This window comes from Nannobrachium achirus (genome assembly GCF_963921795.1).
Source record: "Nannobrachium achirus genome assembly, chromosome: 23".
Taxonomy (NCBI): domain Eukaryota; kingdom Metazoa; phylum Chordata; class Actinopteri; order Myctophiformes; family Myctophidae; genus Nannobrachium; species Nannobrachium achirus.
Genome location: NC_137830.1, coordinates 8,084,367 through 8,103,659, shown reverse-complemented (window position 1 = coordinate 8,103,659; position 19,293 = coordinate 8,084,367). Strand labels below are relative to the sequence as shown.

The window sequence follows — 19,293 nt, the reverse complement described above, 5'->3', positions numbered from 1 at the left end:
TAAATGTTTACTGTATCTCATTGATAGTGTATCAATGATAGTGTGTCTGTCTGTCTGTCTGTCTGTCTGTCTGTCTGTCTGTCTGTCTGTGTCTGTCTGTCTGTCTGTGTATCTCTCTCTCATAATAACCCCTCCCTTCTCAGTGTTTTTCACATGTGTTGCCATGTGACACCATTGTAGAGCATTGCAAAAATGAAGAAACGTCCCCTTATGGCTCAGAGCCAAGAATGTGTTTCCTGTTTGTGTGTGTGTGTGTGTGTGTGTGTGTGTGTGTGTGTGTGTGTGTGCGTGTGCGTGTGCGTGTGTGTGCAACTGCTATGATAAAAAGGATAAAGTTAAAGGTGTAGAGTTTTATCCTGATAAAAAAAAGGTCATTTAGGGATAGCGATGTCCCTAAATGACCTCAGTGAACATATATAAATATAGTAGTTTTAGGGACATCTGTTACTCATACTGTATATGTTTACTGAGCTCATCCACCATCAACACACATGATGTTAGCTTTAGATCACCAGGTCATTTAAGGACAGCTTTTATGTGAAAATATAAAAGTTTCTTTTCAAGATTTCACTGAATTACAAGAGTTATTCTGTTTAGTGCAGGAGGCTTGTGCCTGCCTGCAGTTTAAACAATCATCCAGTGGGTCTAAAGTGCTATTATTAATTTTAGACTTTGTCTTGTCTTTGTGTATTTGTAACAAGATATGGAGTATAAACAATGTACTGTCCTAAACACCAGAGAGAGAGAGAGAGAGAGAGAGAGAGAGAGAGAGAGAGAGAGAGAGAGAGAGAGAGAGAGAGAGAGAGAGAGAGAGAGAGAGAGACTAGTAAGATGCCTCAGGGTGACATTGCACCAGACCCCTGTATGATAGTCAACAATGTGATGTCAGAACATGCCCATATCACCAAATATGGTCATTCCCAGCTTAATATTGATGACATCGGGACAGGGATCTCCATATATGGGCATAAAACGGACAAGGACGTAATTAATTTGCAAGTGTGACTTGTGATGACATCCGCGATCTCACAATATTATATGGGCATAAAAGGGACATCAAGCAGAGCGTGATGTCAGAGCGACAAACCCATTCTGTTAAGAGTGGTTCCCCTGACATCACAGTGACATCAGAGCATGATGTCAGAGCGACAAACCCATAGAATCATGGGTACCGGCAGACAAAGATATACACAGACAAGCTGTGACACCATCCTACTTGTAGATCAAATGTTTTGATTGCTAAATGTTTTCTCCAGAATAGTGAGGCGAGGGTTGATGTGGTTCAGTCAACTGAACCACACACACACACACACACACACACACACACACACACACACACACACACACACACACACACACACACACACACACACATTCCACAGAGGGATTTTGGTCAGACTCAGCCCATTTGTGATCACACCATGTTGCCCCACCCTCTCTGTCTCTCTCTCATGTGCGTGCGCGTGTGTGTGTGTGTGTGTGTGTGTGTGTGTGTGTGTGCGCGCGCGTGTGTGTGTGTGTGTGTGTGTGTGTGTGTGTGTGTGTGTGTGTGTGTGTGTGTGTGTGTGTGTGTGTGTGTGTGTGTGTGTGTGTGGTTGTGTGTGTAAAGGTCTCTGCTCTACCATGAGTGGCTCAGTGGAGAGAGAGGAGTTGGACCCCTCCTCTAAAGACATCCTGTGTGACAGGTATGTCTGTCTATTAAGGAACCTGTAATCTGTAAGAGACTGAGTGGATTCCACATGGATTCTAATGATTGAATATAAATAAAGTAAATCATGTTGATGCTCTGTTTCTCTCAGGGTCCATCAGCAGAGAGCAGGGTCTCCTGTACCCAGCTGTGTCTCCATGAAGAGTGACGCGTCCATGCATAAACCTATTCACTTCAAAGATGGACTCCACTCTACTGATCACAGGTCAGAATGTAAAACACACAGAAAACAACACATCATTTAGTTGTTATCAAACTCTACTGAACAGATATCGTGGTCTGGCTCTTGATATTTTAGCATGACAACATCCTTCCATATTTGATTCATAAATCCACAGAATACATTGGCTGTGTAATACTGTACCTAGAGGTGATTTTATACCAAATCAAATAATGTCAACTTTGATGATAATGAGTCAGCCTCCACTGGATAGAACTGTCATAAAACTGCATGCATTACCCATCTGTGGTTGTGGTAATATAAATAACACACACACACACAAACACACACACACACACATACACACACACACACACACACACACACACACACACACACACACACACACACACACACGCACACACACGCTCACGCACACACACAACCTGACAGTGTCACAACAGGAACAGATCTACAAGCTCACAATACATTGCATTGTGATGCTTTGTGCTTGTAGATCTGCTATTTTATTTTTAATGAGACCTATAATGAAATGTCCAGGTTCAACATGGATTCTAGATTATATCAATAAATAAGCAATACAAAGAGCATAAATCATTCATGATAAATACTGTATTAACAAACATACATTATTGTATTTCATTGACTGTAACCCTGACAGGTTTAACCCTGCAAGGCCCAGCGTTGCTTTTTGGCAACGTTTTTTAAATCATTTAAAAAAAAAAATGTTATAGTTAGTTTTCCTGTTCTTTTTTCACATTAACATCACCATTAAATCCTATTGTTTAGTATTACAATGCCATTGGCCACGATATTTGCATATAAATACCCCCCACAGGGGCTGACATTCACACCTCCCAGAAGTCCTAACTAAAACATAAGTAAAGTGCCTGTAATATTCTTTTCGTGATCATTAGAATGTCTAGAACACGTGCATATGTTAATATTGTGAAAAATATCCCCAAAATGCTAATTAGAGCATGATTTATGATTTATGATTTATGGCTATAAAACCTTACAAAAACATTATTAATTTTTTAACATTACATTTCCTGTGATTAGGACTGCTACAACACCATCTGATTTTTTTTTTGATTTTTTTTGACCGGTAGAAATTAATTTGGGCCTTGCAGGGTTAATAAAGACCTAGAGATGATCTATTTCATTGACTGTAACCCTGACAGGTTTAATAAAGACCTAGAGATGATCTATTTCATTGACTGTAACCCTGACAGGTTTAATAAAGACCTAGAGATGATCTATTTCATTGACTGTAACACTGACAGGTTTAATAAAGACCTAGAGATGGATGTAAGTCAGTGTTCTGCCAAACGCCACAGACCAGAGTCTCCAACACCCAGCCTTGTGTCTATGAAGAGTGACTGTTCTAAATGGGCACCGCCTGACTTCAGTGGACCTCCACACACAGAGTAAGTGAATCCTCCTTTACAATATACACAGCAATATAACACAACAAAGTGATCTACATGTATAAAATGTGTGCGACTGTGGGTACTTAGAAAAGCACTAGTCTCTAGGCTGAAGGCATGGCAGAGACTGTTTTGCACCCTGTCCGTCTGTCCGTCTGTCCGTCCGTGTGTGTGCGTACGTGCGCGTGTGCGTGCGTGCGTGTGTGTGTGTGTGTGTGTGTGTGTGTGTGTGTGTGTGTGTGTCCATGTGTCTATCTGTGAATAGCTATTATAATCTCTGAGGCCGTTTGACCGATCGCAGCGAAACAGTACACACACTCCCTGGATGTCAGAGCACTGTCAAACATTTAGTTTGACAGTGCTCCCAGATTTTGTACTAATATCAGTACACATTATATCTATAGTGATTAGATTTGTCAGATTTTTCATATTCCATCCTGATTGGCTAAGATTGGCTTCTAAAGTTTGCAGTGCTCCGTTTTGAACAAAATGCCACAAATCATGAACACAGCGTGTGATTTCTGTTCACAATAATAATAATAATAAAACTTTATTTGTATAGCACCTTTCATGACATGAAATGCAGCTCAAAGTGCTTTACAGAGCATAAAATGAAGCACACGTGCTTAACAGAGAAAAAGTAAAATAGAAATAAAAAATACATAAAAAAGAGATAAGTAAAATGATTACAATAAAGCAAGAAAAAATAAAAGCATAGAACATTGAAGAACAATTTCAGAGCCGTGCGGACGTCAATAGCAGCATAGGGATTAAAAAATTTAGCTAAAAGCAAGAGTAAAGAAATAGGTCTTGAGCTGTGCTTTAAAGCTATCCACCGAGGCTGCCTGTCTTAGGTGTAGTGGTAGTTTATTCCAAGCTGTCGGTCCATAGAAGCAGAAAGCTGCCTCACCATATTTTTTATATGTCATTGTTGGCACCTCAAGTAGGTCTGCACTAGAGGACCTGAGTGGGCGGGTTGGAACATATCTATGCAGGCAGTTATAGAGGTACGAAGGTGCCAGACCATTTAGAGCTTTATAAACAAGTAAAAGAATTTTAAAATCAATCCTAAAAACAACCGGGAGCCAGTGTAGCGACGCTAAAACTGGAGTAATATGTTCTCTTATCTTAGTTTTTGTTAAAACTCTGGCTGCTGCATTTTGAACAAGTTGTAATCTGTCAGTTGTTTTCTTTGGCAGACCAGAGAGAAGTGCGTTGCAGTAATCAAGCCGAGAGAAAACAAAAGCGTGGATCAGCGTTTTTGCATCGTTCAGCGACAGATAGGCTCTAATTCGCGCAATATTTCTAAGGTGAAAGAAGGCAATCTTCGTGACATGATTAATGTGTGTATTAAAATTTAATTCAGCATCAATGATCACCCCCAGGTTCTTAACAGAGGTGTTATTTTCTTTAGCCAGGTTACCAAGTCTATTTATTATTGATTCTCTCTGGGCAGTAGAACCTATTATGAGAACTTCTGTCTTGTCCTCATTTAGCTTGAGAAAGTTCTCACTCATCCAGCATTTTATGCTGGACACGCACGTCAGCAATGGGTCTAGAGCACAGGGGTCGTCCGTAGCCACCGAAAGGTACAACTGGGTGTCATCAGCATAGAAATGGAAATTCACACCGTGAGCGGAAATAAGTTCTCCCAGCGGCAGTATATAGAGGGAGAATAATAAGGGACCAAGAATCGAGCCCTGTGGAATACCAGAGCAGATGTTGTGTTTGTTTGACTCGAAGTCAGCTAGATTAACAGAGTAGCTTCTGCCTGTCAGATAAGAGCAAAACCAGGACAGAGCTGTACCTGACAGTCCTACCCAGTGTTCGAGACGTTGTATTAGAATTGTATGGTCAATTGTGTCAAAAGCCGCCGATTGGTCCAGCAGTAGGAGAACGGACACATCTTTGTTATCAGCAGCCACCCTAAGATCATTAATAACTTTTAAAAGTGCAGTTTCTGTGCTGTGTCCTTTCCTGAAGCCGGATTGGAATTTGTTGTGCACCTTATTGTTCTGCAGAAACACATCCAATTGATGAAAGATAATTTTTTCTAGGACCTTGCCCAGAAAAGGCAAATTAGAGATGGGTCGATAATTATCCAGCACGGACGGGTCAAGGTTGGGTTTTTTGAGTAAGGGTTTAACTACAGCCGTTTTCAGTGAGTCTGGAAAGACACCTGATTGTATAGAGCTGTTTACTATTTTTAGGATATCTTCAATAACACAGTCTACAACCTCTTTAAGAAACGGCGTGGGTATTGCATCCAGCGAGCAAGAAGACGATGTCATTTGCGATATGGTTTTACGAAGTTCCTCTTCATCAATTGCACAAAATGATACTAGGCTCCCCCTAGATTTATCGATGCTTTTACACATGGCACCATTAACCGCATTTGCATTTGTGACAGTATTATTCGTAATACCAGCTCGAATGTTAACAATTTTGTTGTCAAAGAAGGATGCAAACTCATTACACTTTGCTTTAGAGGCAGGGAGTGACTGCTTGTAGGACTGGGGGGGGTTTAAAAGGCGTTCAATGGTAGAGAATAAGACCCTAGCATTGTTCTTATTCTCATTAATAATTCCGGAAAAATAGGCCTGCCTAGCCAGACGCATGGTTTTATTATAGGTGGCTGTTGACGCCTTAAATATCTGTAGGTGGATTGTTAATTTATTTTTTCTCCAAGCTCGCTCTGCTCTGCGGCATTGTTTTTTGAGTGAACGTATATGATCGTTTATCCAGGGTGTTACTTTGGAATTATATTTCTTTTTAGTTTTCATAGGAGCCACTATATCCAGAGCTGACTCCAATTTAAGATTAAAACGTTGAACCATATCATTTACTGAGGGAATATCCGGAAGGCGGGGTGCACACGCAAGAAGGCTGGCAAACTCTTCTGCTGCCGAGGAACCGAAAAATCTCTTTTTTATAGTATATTCTCTATTGTGTTTTTCTAGATCAGAGACAGTCATATTAAAACACAGTAAATAGTGGTCTGATAAATCAGGCTTAGCGATAATCCTGTCCATAGAAATATTTAGCCCTTTAGAGATCACAAGATCAAGGGTGTGGCCTTGATTGTGGGTTGGCCCGGTAACATGCTGATCAAAATCAAGGGAATGCAGTAACTGTAAGAAACGCATAGCTGTAAGATCAGTAACAGTGTCCACATGCAAGTTAGTATCACCAGCAATAAGGGTTCTCTCATAGTCCGTGGAACAGATAGATAGAAGTTCAGATATTTCTGTAAGAAATAAGGCTTTGCTACATTTTGGTGGGCGATATATCGTAATCATTAGAACAGAGGATTGACTCTCAAATAAGTTAGCTTGATATTCAAAGGATGAAAAACTTCCAAAGGACAGGCACTTGAATTTAAAAATGTCAGAGAAAATGTATGCCAAGCCTCCGCCTCTTTTTCCTTCGCGCACTGATTGAATAAAGTGATAGTTTGGTGGGCAGGCGACACCAAGTGCAAAAGCTCCATCGTTGCCCAGCCATGTCTCTGTTAAAAAGATTATGTCTAATTTCTCTTCACAGATTATATCATTTACAGAGGAGGACTTGTTTAAAAGTGACCTGATGTTAAAAAGTGCCAGGTTTATTTTATGACATTTTACTGTACTATAGCCCCTACAGGGAATGTAAGTTAAGTTAGCTAAATTAGCAGAGCCACTGCTTATCCTGGACTCTCTATTTGAAATTACAGTAGAAATGTTGTGAGCCTGCTTAATAAAAGCGCTTGAAGGAGCATCGGGTCCAGATACGTTAGTTGCTGGGTATAATGGACCCAGCTGACATCAACGGCTAAACGTATTGTCCAGCTGGGAGGCCTGGGCAGCAAGAACCGTGGACTCTCTGCGTCCACGTCTGAGACGAGTCTTATGACGCGTCTGATGACGCGTCCGTGCTTAAATAGCGGTCAAGACGCAGCTTTGTGTCCAGGACGGAGCTCCCGCGGCTCAAGAGGTGAAACCGCGGCTCAAGACGCGATTCGAGTCAAAGGACGGGGCTTTGACACTACAATCGCGTTTTTTCGCGTCTTTTCGCCAAAAGACGCGGCTTGGATCGCGTCTTTGAGCCCAAAGACAGAGCTGGGACACTACAATCGCGTCTTCCGTCTCATGACGCGTCCGTGATTAAATAGTGGTCAAGACGCAGCTTTGCGTCCCTGCACGGAGCTTGCGTCTTCTAGACGGCTCAAGACGCGATTCGAGCCGAAAGACGGGGCTTGGACACTACAATCGCGTCTTTGATCCCAAAGACGTGGCTTGGAGGCTACCGCGTCTGGCTGGAACTCGGAGCGGAGTCAAGTTCATTGAAAATAACGGGGCCGTATGTTTTGACGCGGCGCCTCCGTGAGGCCGATGAGGCTAGTGTGTGTTCCCCTTCAGACGTCTGCTGTCTGCTCTCCGTGGAAAAAAAAAAAAAAAGGGTGTCTATTGTATGTATTTTTTGATGGAGAATTCAAATATGACCTTCTTTTTTGCATAGGACAACTCTAACCTGCATCAATTGGTATTTTATGATTGCCAATTGTACCCTATCCATCTAAAAAAACAAATTGGATCTCTATTGTATGTATTTTTTGATGGAAAATTCAAATATTACCTTCTTTTTTAGATAGGACAACTCTAACCTGCATCAATTGGTATTTTATAATTGCCAATAGTACCCTATCAATCTAAAAAAACAAATTGGATCTCTATTGTATGTATTCTTTGATGGAAAATTCAAATATTGCCTTCTTTTTTAGATAGGACAACTCTAACCTGCATCAATTGGTATTTTATAATTGCCAATAGTACCCTATCAATCTAAAAAAACAAATTGGATCTCTATTGTATGTATTTTTTGATGGAAAATTCAAATATTACCTTCTTTTTTAGATAGGACAACTCTAACCTGCATCAATTGGTGCATCAACCTTCTCTCTATCTATCTATCTATCTATCTATCTATCTATCTATCTATCTATCTATCTATCTATCTATCTATCTATTTATACTTCACCTTTAGTCAAGAAGAGAGTTCAGCCTCAGGAACTTGCACACCTGGAACTGTGTCATGACTGTGTCATGGAGCTAAGCAGAACTATGTGAAATACTCACAATGAGTCTGATGGACCAATCAGAGTGGTGGTGGGGGGAGGGATCAACAATAGACAGAAACTGGATAATGCTTTGTTAACTGTCCCACCTAAGTCCCTGCTAGTCTGAACAAATCACCTTCCCTCTCATAACACTACTACTACTACTACTACTACTACTACTACTACTACTACTACTACTACTACTACTACTACTACTACATTTATATAAAGCTGCTCTTGCATTTGAATTCAAGTCTGACACAAGTTAAGGTTAACTTAGGTAGTAGTTCATTTTGCTGGCTTTTGTGTGTGAGTGTGTAGGCCCACAAATTATTATAATTGTCTGTCATTAAGTGACTCAAAGGGAGACGTCTAATGGGTGTTTATTATTTTAATATTAACTGTGGGAAGATTATATATATTTTATTTTGCACTTAAAGTGTTGTGATATTATTCCTGAAGGAAGAGGGGTATTTTCACAGCCCAGGCTTTGAACCTAAATGCTGTTTACATGCTCTATAAATATTTATTTCTATATAAAACTCAGTTGTGTGGAGTTATTGTGTGCCTTTTCTTGTAGCTAAAGAGTCCATTTGTTCACTAGACATTAAGTCAAGGTTACTATTTTGAGTTGAAGCCAAGTGTTTTATTACTTTGTGGTTTAACATTATTTAAAAGGCAAATTCATTGTTATGGTTACTTTAGAAGACTGCTTTTGCATTCATGAGTTATAAAGAGAGCCAAGCTAATTCAAAGAGTTAAGTTAAAGGAACACAAAACGTGACTTAACTCACAGCTGCCATTGGACAGACAGTTATAACATACTCTTATCTTTCACAGAACAGACAATTATCATTTAGTTTATCTATTTGAGACATGTAGCTGCTCTAGGGGAAATAGAGCATTAATTTGGGATCAGCCTATTCAATTGATAATGACCAATGGGTGCCAGTTTCTAAGTAGTTAAGCATATTACCATAACAATATATGTGGCCTAGACATGGATATTGCCCACTCAACTCGTAATCTACAGAAATGTCCACCACATCACACAGTATAAAACCTAGTAGAGAAATCTGCCTTCTCCTGTATTGTATTAGTGACATTCATTAATAAATAGTAAAATAACAGGACAGAGCAGAACAGGCCTCTGCTGTGTCTTTATTATGGGTGCATTCCAATGCAAATGGATACTCTGGAACAATCTGAAACAATGTATCTTTCCTGTGGCTGTTATAATGAACACAAACAGATCAGAACGTAATTTAACATTAACCAGTTACATTTATCATACAACAATGTAAGGGATGGATTCCTTTCTATTGTGTGAGTTACTTAAATGCTGATCAATATGTGAATCTGGCTCTTATCAGGTGGGTGTTTTCTCTCCCTGGCCTGTGCTGTCCTCAGTTAAACCAAGACAGTGCTGTTGTCACCAATGTGGAAAAAGCTTCAGCTCAATTTATTATCTCAAAGTAGACCAGAAAATACACACAGGAGAGAAGCCATTCAGCTGTGAACATTGTGGGAAGTATTTTGCTAAAAGATCACAAGCGTTCACATACTGGAGAGAAACCTTATTGTTGTGACCAGTGTGGGAAAAGATTTGTTCAAAAGGGGATTTTAAAAGAACACCAGAGAATTCACACTAGAGAGAAGCCCTATTGCTGTGACCAGTGTGGGAAAAGCTTTATTCGATTGTCTTATCTCAAAATACATGAACGAATTCACACAGGAGAGAAACCATACGGCTGTGTCCAATGTGGTGAAAAGATAGTCCGAAAGTGCACCAGAGATTTCACACCGAAGATGATGCATATCACTGAACATTTTCGCACACTGGAGACAGCAGTATATGGCTTCTCACCAGAGTGGATTTTCAGGTGTCTTTTCAGAGCCGTCTTCAGAGTGAACCTTTTCCCACATTGGTGACAGCAGTAAGGTCTCTCTCCAGTGTGAATCTTCTTGTGTTGTACGAGGCTAGATTTTACAGTGAAACGTTTGCCACAGTGTTCACAGCAGTAAGGCTTTTCTTCGGTGTGAAATCTCTGGTGCACTTTCGGAGCAGCCATTAAACTGAACTTTTCTCCACATTGGACACAGCCGTATGGTTTCTCTCCTGTGTGTATTTTCTGGTCTACTTTGAGATAATAAATTGAGCTGAAGCTTTTTCCACATTGGTGACAACAGCACTGTCTTGGTTTAACTGAGGACAGCACAGGCCAGGGAGAGAAAACACCCACCTGATAAGAGCCAGATTCACATATTGATCAGCATTTAAGTAACTCACACAATAGAAAGGAATCCATCCCTTACATTGTTGTATGATAAATGTAACTGGTTAATGTTAAATTACGTTCTGATCTGTTTGTGTTCATTATAACAGCCACAGGAAAGATACATTGTTTCAGATTGTTCCAGAGTATCCATTTGCATTGGAATGCACCCATAATAAAGACACAGCAGAGGCCTGTTCTGCTCTGTCCTGTTATTTTACTATTTATTAATGAATGTCACTAATACAATACAGGAGAAGGCAGATTTCTCTACTAGGTTTTATACTGTGTGATGTGGTGGACATTTCTGTAGATTACGAGTTGAGTGGGCAATATCCATGTCTAGGCCACATATATTGTTATGGTAATATGCTTAACTACTTAGAAACTGGCAACCATTGGTCATTATCAATTGAATAGGCTGATCCCAAATTAATGCTCTATTTCCCCTAGAGCAGCTACATGTCTCAAATAGATAAACTAAATGATAATTGTCTGTTCTGTGAAAGATAAGAGTATGTTATAACTGTCTGTCCAATGGCAGCTGTGAGTTAAGTCACGTTTTGTGTTCCTTTAACTTAACTCTTTGAATTAGCTTGGCTCTCTTTATAACTCATGAATGCAAAAGCAGTCTTCTAAAGTAACCATAACAATGAATTTGCCTTTTAAATAATGTTAAACCACAAAGTAATAAAACACTTGGCTTCAACTCAAAATAGTAACCTTGACTTAATGTCTAGTGAACAAATGGACTCTTTAGCTACAAGAAAAGGCACACAATAACTCCACACAACTGAGTTTTATATAGAAATAAATATTTATAGAGCATGTAAACAGCATTTAGGTTCAAAGCCTGGGCTGTGAAAATACCCCTCTTCCTTCAGGAATAATATCACAACACTTTAAGTGCAAAATAAAATATATATAATCTTCCCACAGTTAATATTAAAATAATAAACACCCATTAGACGTCTCCCTTTGAGTCACTTAATGACAGACAATTATAATAATTTGTGGGCCTACACACTCACACACAAAAGCCAGCAAAATGAACTACTACCTAAGTTAACCTTAACTTGTGTCAGACTTGAATTCAAATGCAAGAGCAGCTTTATATAAATGTAGTAGTAGTAGTAGTAGTAGTAGTAGTAGTAGTAGTAGTAGTAGTAGTAGTAGTAGTAGTAGTGTTATGAGAGGGAAGGTGATTTGTTCAGACTAGCAGGGACTTAGGTGGGACAGTTAACAAAGCATTATCCAGTTTCTGTCTATTGTTGATCCCTCCCCCCACCACCACTCTGATTGGTCCATCAGACTCATTGTGAGTATTTCACATAGTTCTGCTTAGCTCCATGACACAGTCATGACACAGTTCCAGGTGTGCAAGTTCCTGAGGCTGAACTCTCTTCTTGACTAAAGGTGAAGTATAAATAGATAGATAGATAGATAGATAGATAGATAGATAGATAGATAGATAGATAGAGAGAAGGTTGATGCACCAATTGATGCAGGTTAGAGTTGTCCTATCTAAAAAAGAAGGTAATATTTGAATTTTCCATCAAAAAATACATACAATAGAGATCCAATTTGTTTTTTTAGATTGATAGGGTACTATTGGCAATTATAAAATACCAATTGATGCAGGTTAGAGTTGTCCTATCTAAAAAAGAAGGCAATATTTGAATTTTCCATCAAAGAATACATACAATAGAGATCCAATTTGTTTTTTTAGATTGATAGGGTACTATTGGCAATTATAAAATACCAATTGATGCAGGTTAGAGTTGTCCTATCTAAGAAAGAAGGTAATATTTGAATTTTCCATCAAAAAATACATACAATAGAGATCCAATTTGTTTTTTTAGATGGATAGGGTACAATTGGCAATCATAAAATACCAATTGATGCAGGTTAGAGTTGTCCTATGCAAAAAAGAAGGTCATATTTGAATTCTCCATCAAAAAATACATACAATAGACACCCTTTTTTTTTTTTTTTTCCACGGAGAGCAGACAGCAGACGTCTGAAGGGGAACACACACTAGCCTCATCGGCCTCACGGAGGCGCCGCGTCAAAACATACGGCCCCGTTATTTTCAATGAACTTGACTCCGCTCCGAGTTCCAGCCAGACGCGGTAGCCTCCAAGCCACGTCTTTGGGATCAAAGACGCGATTGTAGTGTCCAAGCCCCGTCTTTCGGCTCGAATCGCGTCTTGAGCCGTCTAGAAGACGCAAGCTCCGTGCAGGGACGCAAAGCTGCGTCTTGACCACTATTTAAGCACGGACGCGTCATGAGACGGAAGACGCGATTGTAGTGTCCCAGCTCCGTCTTTGGGCTCAAAGACGCGATCCAAGCCGCGTCTTTTGGCGAAAAGACGCGAAAAGACGCAATTGTAGTGTCAAAGCCCCGTCCTTTGACTCGAATCGCGTCTTGAGCCGCGGTTTCACGTCTTGAGCCGCGGGAGCTCCGTCCTGGACACAAAGCTGCGTCTTGACCGCTATTTAAGCACGGACGCGTCATCAGACGCGTCATAAGACTCGTCTCAGACGTGGACGCAGAGAGTCCACGGCTGTCTCTCGGCCTGGGTCTTCAGTCGTTGTGGTCGTGGAGGGATGGGTGGGGGCGAAAACACCCAGGCCACAGATTTCTGGGGCACGGCCGGGGCAATTTCAGGCGTTTTCAGGGATGGTGGTTGTGGTGCCGGGCGTTTGTCCTGTGGTGGTTGTGCCGCCGGGCCATTGACCGTGTGTCTGGCCGGGGTCATTTTTAACGCAGTGTTAATGAGTTCATTCATTCCATTCGTGAATTCTAGAAGAGGCATTGGAGATAGTGAGAAAGAGGAGGATTGGGGTGATGGGGCGGTTGTACCCGCCCCCTCCTCTTCCTCTGTCAACTCTCCGTTGTCAGTTGCCAGTTCACTTTGCTCACTGTTCGGGCCAGCCACGGCTGAAGCAGGGAATCCACAAAACTCTTCTTCATTACTGTCCTCTTCGAACATTTCCCTGAGTGACTCCAACTCTGCATTCATTCGTCTACTCCACTCTTCAGCGGAGATGTTGTCCATATTCAGTTCCTCGTCAGGGAGGGCAGGGACAACGGTAGCTCCTCCGTTCACCAAGGCCGTTCCCCCCTCGGCCGAGGGGGGCAGTTCAGTAACCATACTGTCATGCTCGTCAGGGAGGGCAGGGACCAAGGCCGTTCCCCCCTCGGCCGAGGGGGGCAGTTCAGTAACCATAACACTATCTCTTGTTATGGATTCTTCGTGGGTTGCAGATAAGAGTTGTTCATCACAATCTGTTGTTTTGGATTGCTGTGTTCTGGCCAAGGCCAGAGCATGGAGAACATTCTGCAAAAATATCTTTGCTCCTAGCTTATTTAGTTGCCGTTCATCAGCAAATAGGTGTCTTCTGTCGAAGAAAAAACTGAAGTTGTCAATAAAATGCACATTTTTGTCGGTGCATGCAGCTAAAAGCCATTTGCTCAGAGAGAACAGTCTGCTGAAATTCTCGTCTGTGCCTCTCATAGGCGGTAGGGGACCGCTGATCCAAAGCTCTATGTCACTGTTCAGGAAGCTCAATGTGTTGAATAGAGCCCTGAAATTCTCCTTTAAGATTTCTGACTGTTTTTCTTCTGTGTCATATGTGCCAGTATGTAGAATCAGGGTTTTCACCGTTTGGTGTTTGTTGACAAGATCCAGAATTCTGTCTTTCATGTCAGAGACTGTGTCTTTGGGAAAACACATAACTTTTGCCTTCTGCTTTCTTATGCTTTTGACACCTTTTAAAGCAGCATCGCCCACAATCAAAATGTCAGGATCAATCACTGAGGTGGTTCTTACCCTGCTGGGTGGGACGTTCTCTCTGTCAACAGGGGGACTTCGGGGGGCTTCTAGTAGCTGTTCTGTTAGCCAGCTTGGGGAGATGCTACCCCTGTCATCCTCGGCCAGTGGCGTGAATCTGTTTGCCAGCTGCACACTCGGTGTGTGTGGAGATTGGACTGCGTTTGACTTTTTAGCAGTGTTTTTCCCCTTGGCAGTTGCCCATTTATGAAGGGGGGTCGAAGCAGCGCTGTGCCGGGGTAATTCCGGCCATTCGTCGGTGATAAGAGGGCTTTGGGAGGGTGTCCTGCCCGTCGTCCGTTCTTTCATCTTTGGCTTTGCACCAAGGGAATTCCAGGCGAGTGGTTTATCCAGTCTTTGGGTTTGTTTTAATTGGAATAATTCCGTTTCCAGTACTGCAATCCTCTGAAGCAGTTTCTGATAAACCCTTGTAGAAATGGTTGGTCCGGCCATCTTGCTAGTTAGCTAGATGCTACGTATCCAGTCACCAAGTGGCAAAAAATAGTATATTGCAGTACAGCAAAACAATCCCGGAGTTTTATAAGTATCCAAGATCCATTTGTAGTTTCTCAGAGAAAAAATAAAACATCAGTATCAGCAGAAGAATGTAAGCACAAGCGAGCCTAAGCGGGAGCAAGCAGCGATACGTCCGCACTGTAGGAGAGCAAGCAGGAACCTGTAATCTGTAAGAGACTGAGTGGATTCCTCATGGATTCTAATGATTGAATATAAATAAAGTAAATCATGTTGATCCTCTGTTTCTCTCAGGGTCCATCAGCAGAGAGCAGGGTCTCCTGTACCCAGCTGTGTCTCCATGAAGAGTGACTGGTCCATGGATAAACATATTCACTTCAAAGATGGACACCACTCTACTGATCCCAGGTCAGAATGTAAAACACACAGAAAACAATATATAATTTAGTTGTTATCAAACTCTACTGAACAGATATCGTGGTCTGGCTCTTAATATTTTAGCATGACGACATCCTTCCACATTTGATTCATAAATCCACAGAATATATTGGCTGTGTATACTGTACCTAGAGGTGATTTTATACCAAATCAAATAATGTCAACTTTGATGATAATGAGTCAGCCTCCACTGGATAGAACTGTCATAAAACTGCATGCATTACTAGGGCATTCACCGAATATTCGAATATTCGAATATTCGAATATCAAAACACTATTCGATTACTATAAACACTATTCGAAAAATCGCCGAAATTAATTTTAATATTATTTTCGTTTTTTTTTCGTTTTTTTTTTCGTGACAAACAATATTTCTACAGTAGACATGCAGCTGTGAGCTCTGGTGTTAGTATTTCTCCTAATCCATTCATGTTTGATTGTTGTCAAATCCAACCACACTGTAGTGGCTAGCTTATGTGATTGATGTGCCGACTGCCGACATACACTGCTGGCCCGTCACTATAGATGACAGTCACTCAGTGTAGGAGGGGAGGGGAGGGGCTCTCCAGAACAAGCAAGCTCTGCTCGTTGCTGACAAAAGTGTGTAATTCTTTAGGCTACTTTACTTTATTGCTGCTGAGTTACGTTCCTCTTGCCGAGTATATCCAGTTTAGAGGACACCCTTCTCTTTACAGTAGCTCTTTCGGACCGCGCTTCACCGCAACCACGTTGATGTCATGCTTCATATTCAAATGTATCTCCTCTTTAAACCATAAAGGTACAAGCGTCCGCCGTTTTATTTATGATAACGGGTCGAGAGTTTCGCGACGCGGATTGGAGTGGAATTGATGATCTTGTAAAGCTTGTGTTACATACTGTATACTTCTACTATAGCATGTGATGTAATGTAATCATAACCCATCTTAGCCTTGTCTGTTGTACTGGTCGAGACTCGAGTCACACCAGCCTTCATTAACATTGGAATGAGTCTCGGTACATATTAATGGCCTGCTAAGTAGCGGAGGTGTCAACGACATGCGTGTGAAGTCATTAACATAGCGTTCATCCCATCAAACAATCACTATAATGCCTGGATCCCGAGGCTAAACAATTCACAATAGCCTACAACACTGCTTGTAACGAACAAGGATGGACAGTATAAATGTGGTTGTTGAAGATAGATAGGATAGGCTTGAACAGTTATTTTCGGAGTTTTCCTAGTAAATTGAACTCGTTTTTCGTCGCAAGTTTCATCAGCATGTTTATGCTATGTTCAGTCGTAAGACAGTGCAGCGTGTCAAAAATAGCAGATGTACAAGCTCACAACGCGTCTATCCGCGACGCATTGTGCATTGTAGGTCTGTTCCAAAGGGTCCGTTCTCTCTCTGCTGCTTGAGTTCTGCATCCACCAGTGAAAACCTCTCACAGCCAATCGATGGCTGTTATTTCACGAACAGAGGTTAACCCGTTAATTGCTGGTTGTTTTTAAGGCTCGCAAAGGAGCGTTTTAATGATTTATTAGATTACAAAAATACCCGTCGAATTCCGAATATTCGAATACTTTGAGGTCGAATAATTCGAATTCTAAAAATCACTATTCGTGAATGCCCTATGCATTACCCATCTGTGGTTGTGGTAATAAAACACACACACACACACACACACACACACACACACACACACACACACACACACGCACGCACGCACACGCACACGCACACGCACACACAGGTTTAATAAAGACCTAGAGATGATCTATTTCATTGACTGTAACCCTGACAGGTTTAATAAAGACATAGAGATGATCTATTTCATTGACTGTAACCCTGACAGGTTTAATAAAGACATAGAGATGATCTATTTCATTGACTGTAACCCTGACAGGTTTAATAAAGACCTAGAGATGGATGTAAGTCAGTGTTCTGCCAAACGCCACAGACCAGAGTCTCCAACACCCAGCCTTGTGTCTATGAAGAGTGATTGTTCTAAATGGGCACCTCCTGACTTCAGTGGACCTCCACACACAGAGTAAGTGAATCCTCCTTTACAATATACACAGCAATATAACACAACAAAGTGATCTACATGTATAAAATGTGTGTGACTGTGGGTACTTAGAAAAGCACTAGTCTCTAGGCTGAAGGCATGGCAGAGACTGTTTAGCACCCTGTCCGTCTGTCTGTCCGTCCGTCCGTCCGTCCGTCCGTCCGTCCGTCCGTCCGTCCGTCCGTCCGTCCGTCCGTGTGTGTGCGTACGTGCGTGCGTGCGTGCGTGCATGCGTGCGTGCGTGCGTGCGCATGTGTGTGTGTGTGTGTGTGTGTGTGTGTGTGTGTGTCCATGTGTCCATGTGTCTATCTGTGAATAGCTAATCTCTGACACCGTTTCCCCGATCGCAGCGAAACAGTACACACACTCCCTGGATGTCAGAGTACTGTCAAATGTTTGACAGTGCTCCCAGATTTTGTACTAATATCAGTACACATTATATCTATAGTGATTAAATTTGTCAGATTTTTCATATTCCATCCTGATTGGCTAAGATTGGCTTCTAAAGTTTGCAGTGAACAAAATGCCACAAATCATGAACACAGCGTATGATTTCTGTGAAATTTTGCAGGCACTTTCCCATTAGGCAGAGGAAGAAATGATACTTGAAAGTGCGTGTGCGTGCGTGCGTGCATGCGTGCGTGCGTGCATGTCTGGCTGAAGGCAAATCCGTACACAGTATTTCTAGTCATTAAACCAAGCGGATATGTCGGGCGCCTCAAATCATGAACACAGTGTGATTTCCGTGAAATTCTACACGGACATTCCCGCTAGGGAAGAAATTATACCTGAAAGCGTTTATGAAATCTTGATCCTTGGACTCATTACACATTATCTTAGTCTGAGGTTTTCCTTTGCCAACATATTGGTTTTGAGATGCAGAACAGTGAAGTTCACAGCATTGATTACTGATACATCTGGAGTCTGGACAGGCATCCCACCCCACTCTGCTACAGGACACCTCTCTCCAGCAGTGGTCCTCTCAAAGAGCTCCAGATAAACTTCCACATCGTTATCAAGGGTCAGTTTAGTCAGCAGCTGACGACTGGGGAATGTGGTTTCTCTGACTGCTGCATCGTTCCTTTGCAAAGTTCAGTTAAACCAGCACATTATAGATAAACAGTGCTCTTATTTTACATTCCACAGACCAGAAGACAGAGCGCTCTGGCCACGTTCAAGTGATTAGACAGATATCTGGTGGTGTGTTTATAGACGGTTGTTGCGTCCCCTCTCAAATGAGCACTTGCCCCGTCGGGCAACCTGAAAGCAAACTACACTGTCCTGAAAGTTTTATTTACGTGCCAGGGGCAACACTTAATGTCAACGCCTCTTTAAAAATCATATTGATCCTCTCTTTCTCTCAGGGTCCATCAGCAGAGAGCAGGGTCTCCTGTACCCAGCTGTGTCTCCATGAAGAGTGACGCGTCCATGCATAAACCTATTCACTTCAAAGATGGACACCACTCTACTGATCCCAGGTCAGGTCTGTGTGTAAAACACACAGAAAACAACACATCATTTAGTTTTTATCAAACTCTTCTGAACAGACATCGTGGTCTGGCTCTTAATATTTTAGAGTGACAAAATCCTTCCATATTTGATACATAAATCCACAGAATACATTGGCTGTGTTCTACCCAGAGGTGATTTTATACCAAATCAAATAATGTCAACTTTGATGATTGCCTTCCTAAGAACAGAATGTTGGTATCAACCATACCAATAATAGATACTAAGAACAGAATGTTGGTATCAACCATACAATAGATAGTGGAAAACACTGCCTGGTGGAGGTTTGCGCTCTGTGGA

General features: G+C 41.6%; 1 protein-coding gene across 1 annotated transcript in view; it reads left to right on the top strand.

The window, feature by feature from the left end:
- Positions 1 to 1,623: 1,623 nt before the first annotated feature.
- The window catches only part of LOC308308525 (protein NLRC3-like), a gene marked incomplete at its 5' end in the record, with an annotated part of 121,727 nt that continues 104,057 nt past the window's right edge, over positions 1,624 to 19,293 (top strand). Inside the window, 2 exons of the mRNA XM_080753936.1 lie at positions 1,624 to 1,685; positions 18,441 to 18,505. Of these exons, the coding sequence (XP_080610062.1) occupies positions 1,624 to 1,685; positions 18,441 to 18,505 (127 nt within the window). The remainder of the gene's footprint in view (positions 1,686 to 18,440; positions 18,506 to 19,293) is intronic.